Source organism: Protopterus annectens, chromosome 2.part2 (genome assembly GCF_019279795.1).
Source record: "Protopterus annectens isolate FY-2018-M chromosome 2.part2, PAN1.0, whole genome shotgun sequence".
Lineage (NCBI taxonomy): Eukaryota > Metazoa > Chordata > Ceratodontiformes > Protopteridae > Protopterus > Protopterus annectens.
Genome location: NC_056730.1, coordinates 925,734,229 through 925,759,421, shown reverse-complemented (window position 1 = coordinate 925,759,421; position 25,193 = coordinate 925,734,229). Strand labels below are relative to the sequence as shown.

General features: G+C 36.0%; 1 protein-coding gene across 2 annotated transcripts in view; it reads left to right on the top strand.

Annotated features, from left to right (window-relative positions):
- Nucleotides 1–24,022, top strand: part of ACOT12 (acyl-CoA thioesterase 12) — a 772,547-nt gene extending 748,525 nt beyond the window's left edge. For both annotated transcript variants that reach the window (XM_044064240.1, XM_044064239.1), the window contains one exon: nt 21,610–24,022. In XM_044064240.1, coding sequence (XP_043920175.1) covers nt 21,610–21,738 — 129 coding nt within the window. In that variant the 3' untranslated portion in view covers nt 21,739–24,022. The remainder of the gene's footprint in view (nt 1–21,609) is intronic.
- Nucleotides 24,023–25,193: the final 1,171 nt, after the last annotated feature.

Genomic DNA, 25,193 nt, shown 5'->3' with positions numbered 1-25,193 from the left:
CCAACCTTTTTATATATTTGATGAACATCATTAATTATTTAATTATCAATCAACCATTTGCTACTTGTAAAACAACTATAAGCACATACTATTAAACCACCTTTTAAAAATTAGCACATGTGCATTATATATATATAAAAGAATCAATATAAAACCTCTGTTTAAATATATGTATATTTTTTCTTAAATAATCATATACATGTTTATACTCAAAATAATTAAAATATATTAACATGTTGCAACTTCATTATTAAGTCAAACATTTACTACAAGCTCTTAATGACTACCTGCTTATCTTACTTTCATATTACATGCGCCCAACCATTATCTATGTAATGCCGTGAGCTGTAGAATACTCTTAATGGACATAAATTCATTTAAACCTGGGGGGGAATAGGCTAAAGTCTTTATTTGCCAGGAAGTTTCATGTTCTTCGAGGATAAGTTGCCAAGGCCCTCCTCTTGGGTCTAATGGGATTTGTTGTAATACAGAGAAAGTGAATTTATGCTCTGGGTGAACCATAACGTGCTTAGCTAGTGCATTATTCATATCCCCCTTAAGAATACTATATTGATGTTCATATATTCTTTGCTTGAATTTTCTTTTGGTTTTACCGATATAGAAAGAGGGACATGAATCACAAAATGCAACATACTACGCCTTTAGTTTCACAATTGTATCTCCCATTTAAAATATATAACTTGTCCCTTATCTTAATGGACAAGCCTGTTCGAACATACTTACAATATGAACATGCCCATTTTCTCATTCCTATATTGTTGGATTCTATGCTTTTCCCTTTTGAACTATTTTTTCTTTCTACTATACTTTTTAGGTTTGAACCCCTTCTATAAGTAACCAAACAAAACCAGAAAGGCTGCAGCACTAACAAGACCTCCAAAACAAAGCAGCAAACAGGCAGGGAAACCAGCAGGAGAACACCAACTCACAATAAGGAGAACAAACCCGTCAATGAGCAGTAAACCACACTCCTTGAGATAAAACTGTTTTATTCTAACGTGTCACAACTGTAGCAACATTTTCGTTGTTAAAACAACTTCTTCATATAACAACCACTCCTATCCACAGACTAAATACAAAAAAACACTTAATTGATAAATTACATAATTAACAAGTTAAAGCAAAAGTATACTGACTGAAGGTGTTCTTTACAAATATGCACATTAAGTGCTGAATAAATATTCACATGTAATTCAAATACTTTCAGTATTATATGCATCAAAAATTGTACATATTGTTTGTATACAAAGTCAACTCCTCCTAAAATCATATTAAAATATAAAATACTCATCACATAAAATGTAGCATAGTATACCTAGATATATATTGCCACATCAACATCATAGCTCTTCACAAAAATATATATATTATATATTGTATATTTTCAACCAATTATATTATATTAATAATAAACTCACAATATGGATTTTTGAAAAAACATGTAAGGAACACAATAAATAGACACAATGTAGTATCTAAAATTCTCATTATGTGCATTTTGAATGAAGTATGTATATACTACACAAAACAATGAAAATCTATCTACACCCTACAGTTGTTCAGCTTTCAATTTTAAATATTGAGCAATTGAAATGGAATCGTTCAACCCAGGGGGCTTGTTGGATTCCAACAAAATCTGCCAGCATGTTTCTTTATGGGATAACAATGCAGGCCAATTTCCTCCCCTGTTATACTGTACAACTGATTCCAAAACAAAAAACTTAAATGCTGCTCCTTCACAGACAATAGTATGCCTATATAATGCATTTGTGTTGACTTTTTTTAGAATGTCATAAACATGCTCATATACACGCCTCCTTAGCTACCTCTCCGTCTTGCCCACATAAAATGCCTGGCAAGAACGGCAGACAGCTAGGTAAACTAAGCCCTTAGAATTGCAGTTGTAAAAATTGTTTGACCACAATCTCCTGTTTCTACTTTCCAAGTATATACATTCCTGATCCATAATATACTTGCATTGCGTACAACACCCGCAACGAAATGTCCCTTTCCTCGGAATGTTGGTACCCCTCAACCTAGAACTTTGCTCTAATGTCCTCTTTACATTAAACCCTTTTCTATATACAGTTTTGCAGGCTAGATCTTTGAGATTAGTCAAGTCAGTGAATTCCCTGAAATCGCGGAATTCTTTTTCAATAATATATCTAATCTGTCCTGCATGTTCACTGTATTGGGTAATAAACAACTGGTCAGGGCCCATTATGTCAGTAGCCCTATAGGATTGGTCACCATGTGTATCTGTCTTTGCCTTCCCCAAAATAGGGGCGAACCTATTTGTTCTAAATTTCCTGACTTCATCATACACAGAATTGATCAGCCCAACAGGGTACCCTCTATCCAGAAAAAAGGACTTCAATTTGTCCCCCTCAATACCAAAACTATGGTCTTCTGATGTCATATGGGACACCCTCACAAATTGCCCCTTTAGGATAGATCTTTTTTGAAATTTTGGGTGTGAACTTGAATAGTGAAGATACCCATTGGAGAACGAAGGCTTTCTATAAATACAAGAACTGAACCGTTCACCCTGTTTGCTAAGGGTGACATCCAAATAATTGACCTGATCAGCAGATACACTATAAGTAAAACGTAAAAATTCCGTTGTAGTATGCAAGTAAGTAATAAAATCATCTATGAGGCCTTGCGGCCCAATCCAAAAAATACAAATGTCATCCAGGAATTGAGTATAGTGTATCCAATACTTGGAAAATTCACTATGTACGACAAATTTTTCTTCCCAGACTGACAAAATAATATCTGCATACGTTGGAGCACAATTGGCTCCCATAGAGACTCCTGAAATCTGCTGAAAATACTCCCCAGAAAAATAAATGTAGTTATACTTAAGAACCATTTCCAATAAATGTAAAACCAAATGAACATCATTGTTTGTAACACCTGCACAAGCCCACAATGCTTCTTCCATCCATTCTAAACCAACACTATGGGGTATCACTGAAAATAGATCAACCACATCGATTGTGACGAAAAATATATCAGGCCTGAATAGATCAGAAGTAACCCCTCGCAAAAATTCCCACGAGTCCTTGAGAAGATAATCATGTTTTCCCCACAGTTGTTTCAATTTCCAATCCAAAAATTTTGATAGATTGTGGGTTTTGGACCCCTGGGCTGCAACAATCGGACGCATAGGAGGATCATCCACATTTTTATGAATCTTAGGTACCCCAAAAATAGTAGGTACCTTAGGATGGGAATTTTCCAAAAAATTGTAAAGATCTATTTCATTAATTTCCTGATCCAAAAGATCCTTAAGCGCCAGATCAATTCTTTTGTAGGAAATATGTACCTCATTCAAAGAAACTGTTGTAAACTTGGTACCATCTAACAATAAGCTGTGCATTTTAGCCTCATATAACAGTTGATCCATTATAACCGTGCCACCCCCTTTGTCGGGTTCCACCCCCCCTTTGTCGGGCGCTTGTGGGGAGGATGAAGTGCAGTCAGCGGCTTCCTTTTCTCGCCAACTTACGGGACAGCTTACCCAGCTCGTACAGCTTCTTACTCCCTTGGGTCAAGGGTTACAGGCCGTCATTACGGAACAACGCGAATTGCTCAGGGCTTTTACTTCTAAGACTTGGCTTTAATTTGCCCTGCATTTCCAATACAAGTCGTGGTGCTTGTGAGGTTTAAGACGGAGGTGCATCCTTTAGTTTTGCCAATACCCCGGCAGTTTTCCGTGACCGGGATGAGGATGTAGTAGCTTCTGGTGTCAACGGTGCTGCTTCTGGTGGTCAACCTGTTTCTTCCTTTAAGGACTGGGTGTCTCACAAACCTAAATTTACTTTCAATGAAGACTGTGTGAGTAATTCTAATATTAGTTCCTTTTCCGACAACATGCGTTTGCTTCAGCAAGCACTGTACAAATATAAAACTTTGGAATTGGACAACCTTTATCTTAATGAATGTTTAAACAAGCACATAGTCCCTAAGGGGTTACGGGTGTACAAATACCCGAATCATGTGGAGCGTGGCAGTGATTTTCATACTGAGCTCATTAGATTGTTTGATGAATGTGGCCTGGGTATTGTTAGGGCCATTATCAAAAGAAATGAAATGGATATGCAAGCCTTGTTGAAGGATATTTTTAAATATAATGATGTTATCACTGCTGACCTATTGTTTACCATTGAAACAGAAAAGCAGAAATATTATGATATGAGAAAACATATTGACCAGCAATGCAATACTATATTAAATCGTAAATATAAAAAATTAAATAGGGACCTCAGGGAATATGCTGAAGGTAGACACTATCCCAATCCCCCTTTGTTCAGAAGCAGTTATAGACATTCCCAAGCCCTCAGGGATAATCCTAGTCCTGTGGAGGACTTAACTCCCCCGCAGGAACTTTTTCCCCCCTTGCCCCATTCTGATGAACATTATCAGGAAGATTTTTTACCGAGGAGGTCGGAACGCCTGCGCAAACAGTCCCATCATCAGCAGATGAATGGACAATCGATGGGACCACAGCAGGGAATGAGGGGACCACCTTCCAAGGGGTGGAGGGGAATCAGAGGGAGGACTGGTAGGTTCTGAACAGATTGTAATCACCCCCATTGGAAATTATTTTAAGTATTCCCTTAATGATTATCACATTTACAACTATAGTGACACTGCCATTTCTGATACTTGGTTTTCTTTATTCACCAAAGGCTTCAAATTCGTGCCTAGTAGGGGGAGTAGTTTGGTTAACACCGTGTTGGATGTTAAACTTTTTGTCCACAAATTGAATTTGCAGAATATTTTTGGAACTACTTCTAAACAACATGGACATAATCTTAAAAAGTCTAGTACATACAACCCCCCTTTACATCCCCAGTTAAAAAATTTGGAAAATAGAATTGAACAACACATTCGGAGTAAGGTGGGAAGGTTTAAATATACTTCTAACCTAAGTATGGCTGAGGCTGCCCTTCTGGCTGAGTTAGGGGGTAATGCCAACATCTGGGTGATGGAACCTGACAAAGGGGGTGGCACGGTTATAATGGATCAACTGTTATATGAGGCTAAAATGCACAGCTTATTGTTAGATGGTACCAAGTATACAACAGTTTCTTTGAATGAGGTACATATTTCCTACAAAAGAATTGATCTGGCGCTTAAGGATCTTTTGGATCAGGAAATTATTGAAATAGATCTTTACAATTTTTTTGGAAAATTCCCATCCTAAGGTACCTACTATTTTTGGGGTACCTAAGATTCATAAAAATGTGGATGATCCTCCTATGCGTCCGATTGTTGCAGCCCGGGGGTCCAAAACCCACAATCTATCAAAATTTTTGGATTGGAAATTGAAACAACTGTGGGGAAAACATGATTATCTTCTCAAGGACTCGTGGGAATTTTTGTGAGGGGTTACTTCTGATCTATTCAGGCCTGATATATTTTTCGTCACAATCGATGTGGTTGATCTATTTTCAGTGATACCCCATAGTGTTGGTTTAGAATGGATGGAAGAAGCATTGTGGGCTTGTGCAGGTGTTACAAACAATGATGTTCATTTGGTTTTACATTTATTGGAAATGGTTCTTAAGTATAATTACATTTATTTTTCTGGGGAGTATTTTCAGCAGATTTCAGGGGTCTCTATGGGAGCCAATTGTGCTCCATCGTTTGCAGATATTATTTTGTCAGTCTGGGAAGAAAAATTTGTCGTACATAGTGAATTTTCCAAGTATTGGATACACTATACTCGATTCCTGGATGACATTTGTATTTTTTGGATTGGGCCGCAAGGCCTCATAGATGATTTTATTACTTACTTGCATACTACAACGGAAGTTTTACATTTTACTTATAGTGTATCTGCTGATCAGGTCAATTATTTGGATGTCACCCTTAGCAAACAGGGTGAATGGTTTAGTTCTTGTATTTATAGAAAGCCTTCGTTCTCCAATGGGTATCTTCACTATTCAGGTTCACAACCAAAATTTCAAAAAAGATCTATCCTAAAGGGGCAATTTGTGAGGGTGTCCCGTATGACATCAGAAGACCATAGTTTTGGTATTGAGGGGGACAAATTGAAGTCCTTTTTTCTGGATAGAGGGTACCCTGTTGGGCTGATCAATTCTGTGTATGATGAAGTCAGGAAATTTAGAGCAAATAGGTTCGCCCCTATTTTGGGGAAGGCAAAGACGGATACACATGGTGACCAATCCTATAGGTCTACTGACATAATGGGCCCTGACCAGTTGTTTATTACCCAATACAGTGAACATGCAGGACAGATTAGATATATTATTGAAAAAGAATTCCGCGATTTCAGGGAATTCACTGACTTGACTAATCTCAAAGATCTAGCCTGCAAAACTGTATATAGAAAAGGGTTTAATGTAAAGAGGACATTAGAGCAAAGTTCTAGGTTGAGGGGTACCAACATTCTGAGGAAAGGGACATTTTGTTGCGGGTGTTGTACGCAATGCAAGTATATTATGGATCAGGAATGTATATACTTGGAAAGTAGAAACAGGAGATTGTGGTCAAACAATTTTTACAACTGCAATTCTAAGGGCTTAGTTTACCTAGCTGTCTGCCGTTCTTGCCAGGCATTTTATGTGGGCAAGACGGAGAGGCAGCTAAGGAGGCGTGTATATGAGCATGTTTATGACATTCTAAAAAAAGTCAACAAAAATGCATTATATAGGCATACTATTGTCTGTGAAGGAGCAGCATTTAAGTTTTTTGTTTTGGAATCAGTTGTACAGTGTAACAGGGGAGGAAATTGGCCTGCATTGTTGTCCCATAAAGAAACATTTTGGCAGATTTTGTTGGAATCCAACAAGCCCCCTGGGTTGAACGATTCCATTTCAATTGCTCCTTATTTAAAATTGAAAGCTGAACAACTGTAGGGTGTAGATAGATTTTCATTGTTTTGTGTAGTATATACATACTTCATTCAAAATGCACATAATGAGAATTTTAGATACTACATTGTGTCTATTTATTGTGTTCCTTACTTGTTTTTTCAAAAATCCATATTGTGAGTTTATTATTAATATAATATAATTGGTTGAAAATATACAATATATAATATATATATTTTTGTGAAGAGCTATGATGTTGATGTGGCAATATATATCTAGGTATACTATGCTACATTTTATGTGATGAGTATTTTATATTTTAATATGATTTTAGGAGGAGTTGACTTTGTATACAAACAATATGTACAATTTTTGATGCATATAAAACTGAAAGTATTTGAATTACATGTGAATATTTATTCAGCGCTTAATGTGCATATTTGTAAAGAACACCTTCAGTCAGTATACTTTTGCTTTAACTTGTTAATTATGTAATTTATCTATTAAGTGGTTTTTTGTATTTAGTCTGTGGATAGGAGTGGTTGTTATCTGAAGAAGTTGTTTTAACAACGAAAACGTTGCTACAGTTGTGACACGTTAGAATAAAACAGTTTTATCTCAAGGAGTGTGGTTTACTGCTCATTGACGGGTTTGTTCTCCTTATTGTGAGTTGGTGTTCTCCTGCTGGTTTCCCTGCCTGTTTGCTGCTTTTTTTTGGAGGCCTTCTATAAGTAAACTTGGGCCCACTTCCTAATATTTTATTAATCATATGATCCTCAAGTATAATGGCCCAGTTCTTAAGAATGATTTCTTTGATTTCTTTAGAGTCAATACAAAAGGTAGACAAAAAACTCAGCATGGAATTGTTATTGTTCCTCAGTTGGCCTATACTACCCATAACTTCTTGGGATGTTGTTATCTCATTAGAATTCACATTAACATGTCCAGAAACTAAAGGCCTAAAATGTCCAGTTTCCCTCTTTGCTCTAACTTCTAATATGACATCCATCAGTAATTTGTAGGGATAACCTCTTTTAAGGAACATAGTTCTCAATGTTTTGTATTCATCCAGAAAATCTGTATCATCAGACACCATCCTTGCTGCCCTTACCAGTTGGCCTTTAACCACAGCTTTTTTTTGGTGGTAAGGATGACAACTGGAAAAATGTAAAAGGGCATTAGAATGGGTAGGTTTTCTAAAAATTGTAGTTTCATACTGGGATTTATTCTTATCTTTTGTTATTTTTACATCAAGATATGTTATGGAATCAACCCCAACATTGTAGGTAAATTCCAGGAAATCAGTCATGTTAGTGATGTCACGAATGAAACCATCTATAAGTTCAGGTTCCCCTTTCCCTACTAAGCACATGTCATCTTGATAACGTGTATACCAAAGGACATTATGCTGGAATAATTCATTCTTAAACAAATATGATTGTTCCCAATGGGCCATAATGCTGTTAGCGAAGCTGGCCCCACAGGGTGACCCCATGGCCACCCCTGTATTTTGTAGGAACAATTTGTTGTTAAACATAATATAGTTATTTGATAATACTATATCGAGCAATGTTTCAACTAGATTCACCTTATTATCATCAACTTTATGATGTATCATGAATTCCCTTGTCCATAAGATACCCAAGGTTTGAGGAATGACTGTGTATAAATCTTTAACATCTATTACTACAAAGATGTATTTATCATTGAATTGTAACTTATTAATATTTTCCAAAAAGTTCCACGAATCCCTGCATATTTGTGGTTCCTTACCTAATAAAGGTTTTAATATGCTATCTATGTATTTGGCACATGCATAAGTAATTGAACCTCTACCATTGACTATAGGCCTGAACGGTGGGGCCTCTAAGTTTTTATGTAACTTTGGTGTGCAAAAAATAATTGAGATTCTAGGAGCAGGCATGGTCAAGTACTGGAGGGTATCGATGTCTATAGACCCTTCCAGAAACAGATCATCTAGCATTACTCTAATTCTTTTATAAGCAGTGTTAAATTCATTACGGCTAACTATAATATAGGTGTCCAAACTCAAATATTGGGACATTCTTCTTTCGTATTCAGATTGGTCCATGAAGACCAAACCACCCCCCTTATCTGGATTCATAACTCTGATGTTACAGTAGCCCAACAATTTTATGAAGTCCCATTCATCCTTTCTAATATTAGATTTGTTGAGTTTTTTACCTTTCTCATCCATTAATGACCTTAAATCAATTTCACACATTTTTTCAAACATGCTTAAGGTAACTTGCAGGGGGGGGGGGGTTGAATACACTAGATACTCTAAGTGTATTTATTAACGTAGAATTAGCACCCATAAGCACTTCCAAATTCAACTTGCGAACGTATAACTTGAGATCGATTATAGTTTTTACAACATCGCTCCTTCGATCTGGGATGAAAGACAAACCATTAGCAAAAAAAGTCAATCATGCCCTGTTCTATATTGATATAATGGGAGATACAATTGTGAAACTAAAGGTGTAGTGTATGTTGCATTTTGTGATTCATGTCCCTCTTTCTATATCGGTAAAACCGAAAGAAAATTCAAGCAAAGAATATATGAACATCAATATAGTATTCTTAAGGGGGATATGAATAATGCACTAGCTAAGCACGTTATGGTTCACCCAGAGCATAAATTCACTTTCTCTGTATTACAACAAATCCCATTAGACCCAAGAGGAGGGCCTTGGCAACTTATCCTCGAAGAACAGGAAACTTCCTGGCAAATAAGGACTTTAGCCTACCCCCCCCCCCCAGGTTTAAATGAATTTATGTCCATTAAGAGTATTCTAAAGCTCACGGCATTATGTAGATAATGGTTGGGCGCATGTAATATGAAAGTAAGATAAGCAGGTAGTCATTAAGAGCTTGTAGTAAAAGTTTGACTTAATAATGAAGTTGCAACATGTTAATATATTTTAATTATTTTGAGTATAAACATGTATATGATTATTTAAGAAAAAATATACATATATTTAAACAGAGGTTTTATATTGATTCTTTTATATATATATAATGCACATGTGCTAATTTTTAAAAGGTGGTTTAATAGTATGTGCTTATAGTTGTTTTACAAGTAGCAAATGGTTGATTGATAATCAAATAATTAATGATGTTCATCAAGTATATAAAAAGGTTGGTAGTTATGTTGTAAAGTTGTCTGAAGAAGTGGGGGCATTGACCTCCACGGAAGCGCTTACATTAAAGGTTTGCATTTTACTACTTTGAGTACTGGGTCTCCTCTGTGTTACATGCTTGCTATATTTGTTTTTTTATAGCTTTGAGTGCTGTTTGATCAATCCTGATATGGTGTGCATGGATGCACCCATGTCTGTCAGCTAGTAAAAATGTCATTATTATTCTGTCTAAACATAATTAATATAAATTATGGCAGGTATCATAGCTTTAAGTGCTGTTTTGTTAAGCCTGACATGGTGTATGTGGCTGCAGATGTGTTTGGCAGCTGTTATATGTTGCCATTTTCATCTCCGGAAAGCTGTGGGTTGCGGCTTGTGATCGAGGTTTACTGATGCTTGTGAATTAGGAAGAGCCATTTGGTGTTTTAGCCTGGATCCAGTGGAAGGGGGTGAATAGAACTGTGATTTGGGATATTTTGACAGAGAATGGTTTGTTTGTATGTCTTCTGAATGAGAGGTGGGAGGGCTGGAGGAGTGTGTTGTCTCTTGCTGTGGCAGCTTGTTGGGAGGTTTTTTTTTATCTGTTTGCTCTCTGTTCTTTTCCTGGCTGCTGCCTTACTGAAAGGGAAGGAATTTAGGCTTGAAGTTGCAGTGAAGTGAAGCTTTGCTTCAGGTGCATCGTGAGCCTCTGGTAAGCAGTACACAGACACACTAACAGAAACAGACGCTCCCAGGTTGCTATGGTAACAGAGACAGAGTGACAATAATGCTTAACAGCTTGTGGTCTCTCAAATAACTAAGCAATACCCAAAAAAAAACCACACACACAATAGTTATGTATTATATCATTTTAGTAAATTTAGATATAAAATATATAATCGTTACATAAGATGAAGCAGTCTGCTGAATTTAGATATTAAAGACTGGATTTAATAAAATGGGCTTGTGTATAATAACACTACTGTTTTAACTTGTCATAAATGACATACACTATATTGAACATCAAGGGGAAGCATGATGATTTTCTTATATAAGTAAATATGCATAACAAGTCATGTAATTGCTTTAACTTGAATTGTAGTTTTTGTAACCCATCTTGACCATACATAATACTTAAGCTGTTACCAAGGTAACTAATGTTTTATACATGACATCAAACTGACAAAGTTGTTCAAGGGAAACAATAGAAGCCTGAACTAGCAATTTCACGGAATGTAACAATCACATTCTGAACAAATAGTATTAAATTGACAATAATCACTCAGTTTAACCTTTGCTGATTATACAAAATAGAATGTTGCCATTTAAATCTAAAAACTGTCAGTATATGCTATAAAATGGCAGTATATGATATGAAAAGGGAACTTGTAATCATTAATCACAATAAGTGAATTTGTTGTTTTTAACCTATAATTTCACTCATTTTATAATAAGAAATAACAGATATGAAAATCCTTATGTTTAGGAAATGGGGGGGAGAGGGATGCAATGATAATTAAAATGCACTAACTTTCGTCAATGTTTACATAAAACAAACTTGATGCTTTAAGTAAGTTAGCAACAAAATGATTACTTAAATGCTGGCAAACAATGAAATATAACTTCTGATATATCCAGTAAATTACATTATATTATAAACATTAGGTATAAATATTATTACCATCTATTTATATTAAGTAATACATTTTGAAAGACTTTATCAGTAAGGGTGAATATGTTAAATAACTGTGTGCTATAATCTTTTACTGAGGTTTTATATATGATACATCCTATTTTACTATGATTGAATTACTTGTCATCTGTCTTTCATGTAAATATTAATGCTTATACAATAAGTAGACATTTATATTGTATTAGAATTCTGTCTAATCTACAATAGTACTATATCTGTTCAAAACAATATAAATATTGCTTATTCCTGTTACAAATATTCTCCATATGATAATTCAATTTATGGAGCTCAGATGTTATGGATTGTCAAGGTATGAGTGATAATCTGATGAAGTTAAGGTTTATCTATCAGATTAGAAATGATTTTCATTCCATGGCAAGTGCGGATCTTAGTTTTGTTAACATTTATTAATTTAAATTTGTTATTTCACAAAAACATTTTTAGTATGCCTGACCAAAACATTACTTTATTGGTAAACACTCAAAGTATAAAACTAATAATTTTCTTTAAAAGCTCAAACATATACTTTATAGTTATCAAAGAAAAATGTTTAATAGTCATGATAAAACAAAAACTACATAGTCTAAATAACCTAAGATGGATTTAACTTTATTATCTTTAAATACCAATGGCTTAAACAATTCTAGCAAGAGATCAAATCTACTGAAATATTTAAAACTGAACAAAGCACAAATTGTCTTCCTTCAAGAAACTCATTTCAAAACAAATGACAATTACAAATTGAATCCAAAGGAATATATGATATTGGCACAATCCACTTATAAGACAACGACAAAAAGGGTAACAATTTTATGGAAATCAAATTTGATTAACCCAGAAATCATTTATAAGTATGAAGATAAAGAATGCCTTATGGCATTAGTAATAGTTAAATATAATAAGAGAATATGGACCCTAACCAATCTATACTGTTTCCCAGCCATTGGAACAGGAACTGTTAAAAAACACTTGGATTTCATTTCCAATAATTATAAAGGCAACTTAATATTAGGAGGAGATTTTAACTGTATACTGGATATTTCTGAAACTACAAATAAAAGTCTGTTGCATACATCTGCTGTATCAAACGCTTTAAACAAGTGGGTAGAATTATTTCATCTTGTAGATACTTTCAAATTTAAAGAAGATAAATCTTTGTTGTTTTCCCATCAAGATCATAGATTTGGTACCCAAACTAGAACAGACAAAATATTTGCTGACCATGACTTGCACTCTAAAATCATTAATTTCTCAATCACTCCCTGCCCCTTTTCAGACCACAATTCATTGACACTAAAACTTCAAAATGGTACAAACCATTAATCTTTAACTCCAGAATTCCAGCATATGCAAATAAAATTAAAGAGTTCAAACCCTGGTTATTTTCTGAATTACAGTTCTTCTTAGATATTAATTACACCACAGAGATAAATAAAATAATGATATGGGACTCATTAAAAACTTACATATATGGTAAAATCCTAACCTGGTATAAAAAAATCAGAGAATGGGATTATGAATTATTAGATCTACAATCCAAACTTTTGTCAGTAAAAGCTGAAAAATGTTCAAAATCTCTTGGAGATGAAAAAGAAAGTAGAGGTATTAAACAATAAATACAACAAAATTATAACACATAAAGCTAGTTTAACTTTAGAAAAACTAAAAATGAATACCCTGGCCACTTCTCTCAAATATCTACATAATTTATCCACAAGAATCAAACTACAATCAAAAGCTAATAACATTAAAAATATCTTCCATGAAAAGAAAGGGGGAAATGCCTATAGAAATCACGATATGGAACATTTCCAAAAAGAAAATATACATCTTGATCAATTAAATCTAGATGAAAAATGTTCTGGTATACAAAAAAATACCAGAAAAATTGAAACTAGATCTGCAAGCACCCATATCCTACAAAGAAATTACAGATACAGTAAAAGAGGGTAAAAATAATAAAGCTCCAGGTATAGATGGCATAATTATGGGGATATATAAACTTTTTCTTTCAAAGATACTATCCCTCTTCCATAAAACACTATTAGAAATTCAGTCACAAGCTTTAATACCACCCACTTGGAGATATTCCTTAATCACACCAATCTTAAAGGAAAACAAATTCCCAAACCTCTGTACCTCATATAAACCCATATCATTATTAACTAATGACTATAAGATATTTGTGACATTATTACCTAACAGAATGAAAATACCACTATCCAAAACAATAAATAACGATCACACTGGATTTATATATCATAGACATACACATGGCAATATTAAAAGGATAATTTCTCTTATATATTATGTTAATAAAGAAAATAAACACTCATAATTGGCTTAGATATATAGAAAGCCTTTGATTCCCTAAATTGGGACTATTTATTTAAAATGCTGGTGTTATTTGAATTTCCTCCTTCCTTTGTTCATCTACTAAAGAATATATATATATATATATATATATATATATATATATATATATATATATATATATACAAATAATTTAGCATATCTTAACCTAGGTCCTTTCACCTTTGAATCTATACATTTAACAAAGGTACTAAACAAGGATGTCCCATGTCACTGATTCTATTTCCTTTGGCTATTGAAATATTGGCAGATTCAATACATAACAGTACAAAAATCAAAGGAGTAGATGTTTATGAACAATGCAGTTCTAAAGTAATGCTCTTTGCTGATGACATATTATTAACATTATCCATTACAAAAGAGACATTAGAAGAATTAGATATTTTAATTGGCACATTTTACAGGACATCAGGACTCCATTTCAATAAATCAAAATCAAAATTTTATTTTTAAATAAAAAAATAATAATTCCAGACAAAGGGGAATCACATTATAGGGAAACAAGAATCTACCTTAAAATATCTAGGAATTGAGTGATGCAAGGATAATAATGATTTAGTCTAAAAAAACTACAATAATATCATCAATACAATTAAAATCTCTGTGGAAAAGTGGAACAAAATAATTTTAACATTTGAAGATAGACTACAGTTAATAAAAATGGTTTTACTACCCAAAATTCTATATATAGCTTTGGCAATACAACTGTTACCAGAAAGGAATATACTGAAAGAAATAAACTCATGCCTAATAAAATTTTTATGGTTTCCCAAAAGAAACAGAATAGCTTTAATACATCATATCAGACCATGGAAACAGGGATGATTAAACTTTCCTGATATAGAAACATATATAAAAGCATCAATATAGTGTGGGTCATTTATTGCACTGTTGTGATTATTTTGCTGCTTGTGTATCTCTGCTACCTTTAAACTACAACAAAAAGAAAAAAAAAAAAATCTTGCTTTTTTTCCCACTTTCTGAAAGTTAAGAAAGTTCAGTTACAGATTTGCTGTTCTGAACTGTTTGGAAGTGTCTAGAAGGCCAATGCTTGCTTGGGCTAAAGGGAAGTCTCTGTGTTCACCAGTGGGAGTGGTTAACACTGAACAGCCTGCCTGTCCCTGGAGGAGTGGTTACTACCCAGAAGCTGTAGTTTTATTGGCCATTTTGGGTCACTTCTAAACTCCTTGATCTCTCTCTCTTAAAACCCTACAACTCTCTTTTTGTGCGGTTTTGCGCACTGAGCAGCGTCGGGCAGCGCCGCCTAAACAGGTTTAAACTATTCCAGGTTCCACAAAGTCTGCTCTTCACTTTTTCCCTTAGAACTGTTCAAACTCTCAAAGTAATCACTCTATTCCCTTTCTAAAGCCCTGCACTTGCTCAGCTCGTATAAGGAAACACTAACTAACTAAAGCACTACACCCTCCTTGACTTCTCATAAGTATTAGGCTCCCGATTGGTCCTTCCTGATCAAGAGAAAAATCAGTTCCCTCCCCTAATCTGATCAGTAAAAAAACAGTTCCCTATACTAATCTGGTATGTCCAAGGGTCAGTTTCAAGGTTACTCTCCAGTCCAGCTGGTGAATCTGGGAATTTTGAGGCAATGTTACAATTGCCTTATGTACACAGACAACCCTCTCCTCCTTCCAACAAACTCTAATACATGTGAGAGATGCAGTTACACAGCCAAACTGGAGGCAGAGCTCTCTCAACCCAAGACTGGCACAGTCAGTCAGGAGGAAAAGGCCCACACCACAAATCCAGTCTCACACAGACCTATTGCATCTACATACCCAACACATAAACACACAAAAACATACTCGGAGGCTCTAAATAAAAATCTGCCTAAACAGCAAAGATCTCCTAAGCAGATATCCAAGCAACAGCCACCCCTCAACAATACCCACGAATCACATATCTCACAAAATCAGTGTGCCTCACAGTCACAGCCCTTAAAGCCAAACAACACACCAAATACACTTGTTATAGGGGACTCTATTGTCCGGCACACTGACGTCCCGCTCACCAGACAGAACAAGGAGAAGGTCACTGTAATCTGCATGTCGGGTGCCAGGATCTGCCACATAATGCAAGCACTCAGGTCACTCCAAAGCAAGTACAAGTATGACTCCATCATTTTCGGTGTGAATGATCTGAGACGTACCTCCCTGGACTACATAAAAAGAGACATAGAGGAGCTTTCTGACCATGTAGCCCAGGCTGGTATGCCCTCACCAAGAATGATGCTGCAGTATAAAGACAAAATGATCAGTTTCAACAATTGGCTAAAGTATTGGTGTCATTCAAAGGGGATCCAGTGTCTGTCAGCCTGGGATGACATGCTCGACAAGCCACGTTGCTTCGCTAGGGACTGCTTGCACCTGTCACCCTTAGGCTTTCGTATACTGGCCAAGGCTCTTGCCACCCCCATAGTGCCTTTTTTAGGCAAGGCTCAAAGGACAAACCCACCTCCATAGACAACCCAAGGATAAAAGAACTAAAGGTAATGCTATTCAATGCCAGAAGTCTAAACCTCAAGATGCATGCAGTCGAGGCTCTCCTCGGTATGGAGAAAATCGATGTCTGTGCAGTAACAGAAACCTGGTTCAAGGCTCCTGAGAGCACCCCAGCACTACCAGGTTATAACTCATACCATGCATTTTGGCACCAAAACTTGGACCGAAGCACAAAAGGAGGGGGAGTATCTATATTCATCAAAGATACCTACACCTCCAGGTTAGTGGCACTGCACAAAGCATCGGAAACCATCCATGTGCAACTAACAGTGGGCAAAACTGCCTTTCAGTTTGTAGCCTGCTACAGAACACCCTCCCTATTACAGGAACCCCACTTGGCATTCCTGAGAACACTGGAGAATATGAAGGTCTCCCCAAACACTATGTTATTGGGTGACTTCAACTACCCAAACATTGACTGGGAAAACTACTCAAGCCCAAACACCCTCACCCAACGGTTCCTTGAATTCATAAACTCTAACACAATGGAACAACTGGTCACCACTCCCACAAGAAGGAACAACATATTGGACCTGGTCATCACCAACATGGGGACTCTATGTTCCACACCAGAGGCAATCCCCTCATTGGTAAGATCAGACCATAAACAAATTTCCCTGGACATCCATATCCCGTCCCCACCCCCAGCCAAGGAAATCACTGTAAAGAATTTCTCTATAGCCAACTTTGCACTTCTCAAGACTGAGGTGGAATCCTTCAAAGCCCCTGGGCCAGAGGATAATACAACCCAATCCGCATAATCCTTTACAAATGCATTCTATGAGCAACTGCAGGAATGCATGGATCGTGCTATCCCAAATAAAACCAAGGCTCACTCCTCCAAAAAGAGGAGAATGGTCTGGTGGACCCCAGCCATAAAGAAGCTATACAACAGAAGGAGGAAGCTACTACATGACAGAGCAAAATCCCAAAAAGGGAAGGCATCTCTGATCAGTATTAGCAAGAAAGTTCGATCCCTCATAAAATCATCAAAAGCCAGTTTCGAAAGAAAAATTGCCCTAGACACTAAAGATAATCACAAGGCCTTCTTTAGTTATGTCAGGAACATGGGCGGAAACTCCCAGATATGCTCTGAATTGTTGCATAATGGTACAAAATATTACCGAACCTACAGACATAGCCAACATTCTGGCAGACAGATTCATTGCAAACTTCTCCCCCCCTTCCCCCCAAAGGAGCAAATGCCTATACCAACTGAATGTAACCTCCCTGACATCACAGATACACAGGTGAAAGCTGCCCTCTCCAAAGCAAAAAAACACAGCATCTATGGGACTGGACTGTGTCCCAGGCTGTGTCTTACATGAGCTCCAAAAAGAACTGAACCCTCACATTAAGTCACTGTTCAAACTTAGCCTTACTACAGGATATGTACCCAAAGAATGGCGTACAGCTACAGTGGTCCCACTCCACAAAGGTGGTGCCACAACGGACCCCGGAAACTATCGCCCCATAAGCCTGACTCGTCTGGTCTGTAAAGCTATGGAGCGTATTATCATGGAACTCATAAACAAAGACATTGCGAGCCTCCAGACACTGGACCCTACCCAATTCAGCTTTGTTAAGGGCAGATCTTGCCTCTTAAACCTAGTTGATTTCTTTGAAACAGTTACCAAAGCCATAGATGAGGGCAAGGTAATCCACACAGCCTACCTGGACCTCGCAAAAGCCTTCAACACAATACCCCACTCGGGCATCATAAATAAGCTTACCAGCTTAAATATCAACCCCTATATCACAAGATGGGTTGCAAAGTGGCTCAGAGATAGAACCCACATGGTCAGAATCGCAGGTGCCATGTCCGAATCCAAACCAGTTATAAGTGGCGTCCCACAGGGCTCTGTTCTGGGACCTCTCTTGTTCGGTATATACTTCTCTGAGGTTCAGGCTAACACGGGGGAATTATGGCTGACAAAGTTCGCAGATGACTGCAAACTGGGGGCCATAATCGAATCTCCAGCTGACACAAGCATCCTCCAAAAGGGTCTCACAGAGATGGATGCTTGGTGCCAGAGCCACGGCCTCAAGCTAGATGCTAATAAGTGCATAGTCATCCCCTTTGGGAAAAACAAGGTGCCCACATAGGTGATAATCCATTAAGTACAGAAGAAGTAATTAGAGATTTGGGGACCAATGTAGATAGTAATCTCTCCTTTGATAATCACGTTGCCAAAGTGGTTAGAAAGACCTTCTATATAGCCCACCTTATCACGAAAGGGTTCACATCTAGATCAAGAGAGGTCATTGTGCCCCTCTACTCGTCACTCATTAGACCCATAATTGAATACAATGCCCCTTTTGGGATGTACCTTACCCGACACCTGCAGCAACTGGAGAGACCCCAAAAGTACCTCACCAAGAGGATCATGGGCTACAAACAGATGTCCTATGCAGCTCGACTAAAGAAACTCCAGCTCTACTCAGCTGCTTACCACCTACTCAGAGGCGATCTATGCCTGACATACAAAGCCATGTCAATCAAACCCAGAATTAATGGACATGCTCCACCTCAAAAAATCCAGGTCCCTTAGAGCTATACGCTCCAGGGATCTAAACCTCAGCACAAAAATAAATAGGACATGCTGGAGGGAGAGATTCATTTCCCAGAGGCTCCCCTCACTCTGGAATAGAATCCCAATTTATGTTAGACATAGCCCCTCGCTGACCCTCTTCAAGCGAAATCTGGACGCGTGGATGGGAAATCGTAAATTCATCCCTGGGATCTCTTCTGTGTCCCTGCTAGACAGAGGCACAGTAAACTAATCTTAAAAGGGTACCTTCTATAACCTACTTTACAGAGGCACAGTAGGCTAGTCTAATAGGGAGGCGGAAGCCAAACACACTCTGGCTAGGCTTATAAATGCCCTAGGGCAGATAGCCTAGTATCTACCTATGAACCTATGAACCTATGAATATCTAAAACAATCTCAGATTGGATAAGTCCACATTATTCTGCAAATTGTAAAGAATTACTAACTGTAATATCAATAAATGAATTTTGATTTACAAAAAAATTTCAAATAGATAAAAACAATTTGCCATGGCACATATTATGTACTAGTATGCAATATAACATAACTAAGCCCACTAAAACTCATATGATTAATTATTACATTGACTCATTTAGGAAAATTATTAATGCAAATATAGATTTAAAAATCTGGTTTGATCTTTCAACACCATTCATAGTTACAAAGAGCTATCCATATAAAATATACAGAGAAATAATTAATTCCTGGGAACAGAAATGATTTATTTGTTGGTTTCAATGTATCAAAGAACTAAAAGTTCTGGATATGCAAACAATAGAAACAGCATACAAAATTTCACAACAAGATTGGCTAACTATGCAAAGCATTCTGATGTATTTGTAAGATTTATGCAGAATAATTAGTAATTCTTCATTTAAAGAAATACCTAAACTTACGAAATACCTATATGAAATCATATATAATGATTATGACATGGGAAATAGTATTTCAAAATTTACAAGATATTGATAAATTATAAAACAACACCCAAATCCTCATATTGGAATTATATAACGAAAGGACGCTCATTACAGCTAACTGAAGGAATTAAATCAAATATTTTATTAACAATAAAACATACATCCTTTACACAATACTGGAAAGTTTTTAATTGGAAATGCTTGCACAGAGCATTCTTAACTCCAGATAGAATTACTAAAATTAATTCTTCCACAAAGAGAATATATTGGAGGTGTGAGCAAATGCACAATGCAGATTGGAATCACATTTTGACTGTGTTAAAATTAAGCTATTTTGGAATGGTATTAAAAACTTTTTAGAAGCTTTATTTAATGAAAATTTAACTTATCTAAAGCTCTAGTATTATTAAATGTGTACGAAGGTTCTCAGCTGAATGAGTCAAATATGTATCTAGTATGGACAATACTTGCAATCTCAATGAAGTGTATAAGAAGAAGATGGCATACAAACACAATACCAACTTTGGAAGACTTCTACAGCCTACTAAAGACCACAGCATTGTTGGAAATTAAAATTAAAGGATTAAGGATTCATCCTAAGCCATTTATTAACTATCAATAGAAAAAAGTCTTATCATTGATTGACACTTTACAATAACTGAAGAGATACACTGATAACTGGATTGTTATACCTATAAAGTAATTGTATATATTGAGCTCTGTTATAGTGTCATGCTGATGTAAATGGTGTACATAATTATTTAAGATGTTATATACAAATACTATGGAATTTATTCAACTGTATTTGAAAAATAAAAATTTTTTTGAGAAAAAAAAATTCTTTCTGTCCCTCTAACATGACATCAGGAAGGCAAAGCCATTGACTATAAAAAAATAATGTTAGCCATGGCAGCCTCATTCTGATCATTTTGGGGTATAACAAATTAGAAAACAATAGTAACCATTGACGTTGATACAGAGGCATTAGAAATGCAGAAAAGTTTACGATTTGCTGAAAAACATGTTTTCCTTTTTTGGGTGTGGTTCTCTTTTAACAGAAAATGAATATAAAACTGGCTTTGTTAGGCTGTCTGAAACTATAATGTTTTCTGCAGTCTGCAGATATGCATTCTCCTTTTATATTTTATTCAAATGAACTTTAGTGGACATTATTTAGTGTGCTGTTTGCACACGTTAGATTTTTTCCTTGGAAGGCATATTCTGTTTTCAGATTATTAAGTAACAGATAAACACTAAAGATGCTGGATTCCTTAGAAGAAATACGAAGCCAACAAGCTATAATACCGCAGGTTTGAAAAAATATGAAGCCAACAAGCTATAATACCACTGCTATTGTGAAGTTTTATTTTTTTTCAGATTATGTCTAACAAACCCAAATTTGAGGAACCACTTAAACTGCACTATATAATTAAAAAATATGGGGAACTATTAAAAGGTCTGTTTGGCATGGTAAAAATTTAGCCAGATATACTAATCCACACTTATTTTGAATAAACTCTGCTTTTTTTTATTTTTTAACTAGGTATCTTACTACAATCAAGTGACTTCTAATATTCTGCCATACATTGCTGGGAACCTTACAGGGTGGTCAAAATCTATGGAGGAGACAGCATCTTCATGCATTCAGTTCTTGGAAAGCTCTTGTGAATAAATACATTTAACTTTGTTTTAAAGACTCCAAGTCAGCAGTAATGACTGGCTTATATCAAGACGGATTTGATATTGCCACCATACAATAAAGCTAAAATATTACTTTAGCACTCACACATTTTTTACTGGATGCCATTTTGAAAACTGAGAAGACTACAGTCATTGAGCAGACATGAAATCTTCAATTCAATGTGACAATAACTTGACAACTTTAACTGTTTTTATTTAAATCTTAGTGTATGTGTTTCTGGATAATGGTCTTCCTTCAGTTAAAATGAGCACATAATCTGCTTTTAGTCACATGTTAAAAGACATTGCTCTGTTCAGCTGTGCACATTCCTTTAAATTACTAGGCTTGAACCATTAGTGTATGTAGTACCTGTTCTAAGCTATCTCTTCACCAATGTTACTAGTGTAAAAGTGTATTCTGATAGATGTGTTTTTGCACTGCAGTTTAAGTTTTCCCATCAATCTGTTAATATGTGGTCATGCTTAATTTTATAGCACCGTCTGTAAACTGTGGACAGAAATAAGTTATGACTTAGATGGATGAGTATTAGTCTCAGGTTCCCCAATCACATACACACTATACAACTTTGATAATTCAGTAAAGAAACAATGCAATGCATTTAAAATCATAGTAGCATATGTAGTACGTATAGGTGTGATATACATAATATATGTAGAAAATAGTTTACAGATACCCAGTATAATGGATGAAAATAAGTAATGAAATTGAATGAAAAAGAGGCATGATTGTTAAGTATTCAGTGCAGGCAGGGTGCCATACAAATTAAATTCTCCTCACTGCCCATATTTCTATAAGAAAGCAAGCAAGTCTTATACAATAAGAGATATTCTGGCATGGATGTGGTAAGGCAAAAATGCTGATCTTCATCTGGGTACATAAAAAAGGTTTGTTGAGCTAAATAGTGGCTCCTTAGTCAGCTGGCCAAGAATGTATAAAACCTGCAAATTCCCCATATGCATAGTGGCTGATACTTGTAACCTGTTTGCAAGATAAACAGTCTTTTATAAAAGCAATTCAGCATATATTCCCCTTTGAGAATGGGTAAACATGTTTATAATTATTTAGTACTGTTAGCACTCTGGAAAATGTGTGATCTCCTTGATTCACAGCAGTTATATGCTTTTTATTATGGGTCATTTGTCACACTATAAATCATAAATATACCTGGTCAAAAACAACATGCAACATCATTTGCTTCTAATTTTAAAAGCATTACTTTTCATTATTCAAAAATGTTTGTTGCATTACAGAATCACAGAAATTATGAAACTATATTTCCTTAAACTGAAGCCATAATTATAACTACATTGTTTTCCTTCTAAGCCACATCTACAGATGAGGGTTTTGAAATGAGGCTGCTACACTTAAAATCAGATAGTTGCCACAATAAGTGAAATCATTGATTGAGTTCAGTAGCAAAATGTCCTTTAAAAGTGCAAGTTGGTTCATAAATGTAGAGTTCACAGTGCTGCAGGTTTAGTGAGACTAATAAGATAAGCTCTGACACGGAGACCATAAACCGCAGAAGATGATGAGAGTCACTTTGGGGAAGAACTGTATTAGGGACATGAAAAATCTTTGACATCATAATAATTTAAATTCACTCAATTTAAATACATTAAGCTATAGGAATCTTTGAAGAATCTCATTCCATGATTTTCCCTATTACCAAAATCATGTAGCATGTTGAATGACAATCTTATAAATTGTCCTTAGATGTGCATTCAGTGTGTGTACATGAAGACGTATGTGCATTCTGTCATAGACTAGTAACCACCCCTCCCCAGAATGAGCTTCAAAGTTTTGTGCCCATTGTCTAACAGGATAGGTCATTTATCATTATGTGGATGGATGGATGGATGGATGGATGGATGGATGGATGGATGAAGCTTGGACTGAAGGAGACTGAGATCAATGGAGAAGGAAAATACTGGTTATATTATAAAGCTTACATGGACACACAACCATGGGATGTTAACTGGTTTAAATAAAATGGTAGACAGCATTTGGCATTGGCTATCAGGATATATTTAGAAGACACAGACAGTAAGTGACTTTCAGAAGAAGAGAATTATTCTATGATTTTGATGGACTGGCTTTATGCAATGTTCCTTCATTCTTCTGTGGACTATGCATACATGTATGGAAATAGGAGAAGATGTAAGAATGTACCCTGGGTTAAGTTCATAAGTTCATAGGTGTTTACTAGGCTAATGACCACAAGGGACTTTTTAAGCCTAGCCATGCATTCCAAATCTCTTGACAAGTTCTGATCTCCTCGATAAGTGTAAGCATGGGGCTGTGAGATAAACCATTTACAGGTTACCTGTTTGCATCAGAGGCATAGGTGCCAAACCAGGGATGAATTTCTGGTTTCCCATCCAATTGTCCAACTTGCACTTGAATTGGATTAGGGAGGAACTCAGCTTCACATGGATGGGGAGCCTGTTCCATTGACAGGGTAGTCTCTGAGATACATACCTGTCTCTCTAACAGATCCTATTTATATCACAGGCATGGGTAGAACAGGTAATTTTGGTACTGATTGTTTTGTGGATATGCAGGAGGTCCATCAGAGTGGGGTCTGACAATGCCCTGTGTGCCAGGCATAGATCTCCCCTCAAAAGCCTGTAGAAGACAGAATACAGGGATAGGGCCTTGAGGCAATCTGCATAGGACATATTACTTATGCCCTGTATTCTTTTAGTGAGGAACCTCTGTGGACATTCCAATTGTTGGATATGCCTGGTTAGGTGCATACCAAAGGGGGCATTGTACTCAATGATAGGTCTGATGAATGCCAAATACAGTGAAACAATGACTGCCTTGGACTTAGATGCCATACCTGTGCTTATAAGTTGTGCAACATAAAATTATTTCCTCTGGTTTACAGCTGCAATTTTGAGCAAGAGTGGTTTCTAATTAAATTAAGTATTCCAACAGTGACATCAGGCAGAGGGTAGCAAGAAACTATGGTGGCTGCATTTTAAAGATATAAAGTATTAACATTTCAATGTGTTTAAATCTCTTGCACTATGTAGTTCAGTATAAATACACTGCTTGTCTAGTGCATAAGTTGTGCACCAAATTTTCTTTTGCTTTGAGCATTAATTATGATAGGCAATACAATACTGTTGTTTATGATAAAGATTACTAAGCAAGGATTATCAGGTTACTACTGTGAACTGGGGATGAGGTAAATTTCTTTGCTTATTGGCCATTTTCCTGAGTTAGTGAAAAATATATTGTTTAAATTTGATTAATCAAGGGACACTTGAGTAATCAATAATTGCAATGCACTCTTCTTTTTGACAGATTTAAAAAGAATATACACAACGGAATACGTATTTGAATACTTAGCTGAAATAGCTGTTTTAGTCATATGACATTACATTGTTAAAATAATAATTTGTACAAACATTGTT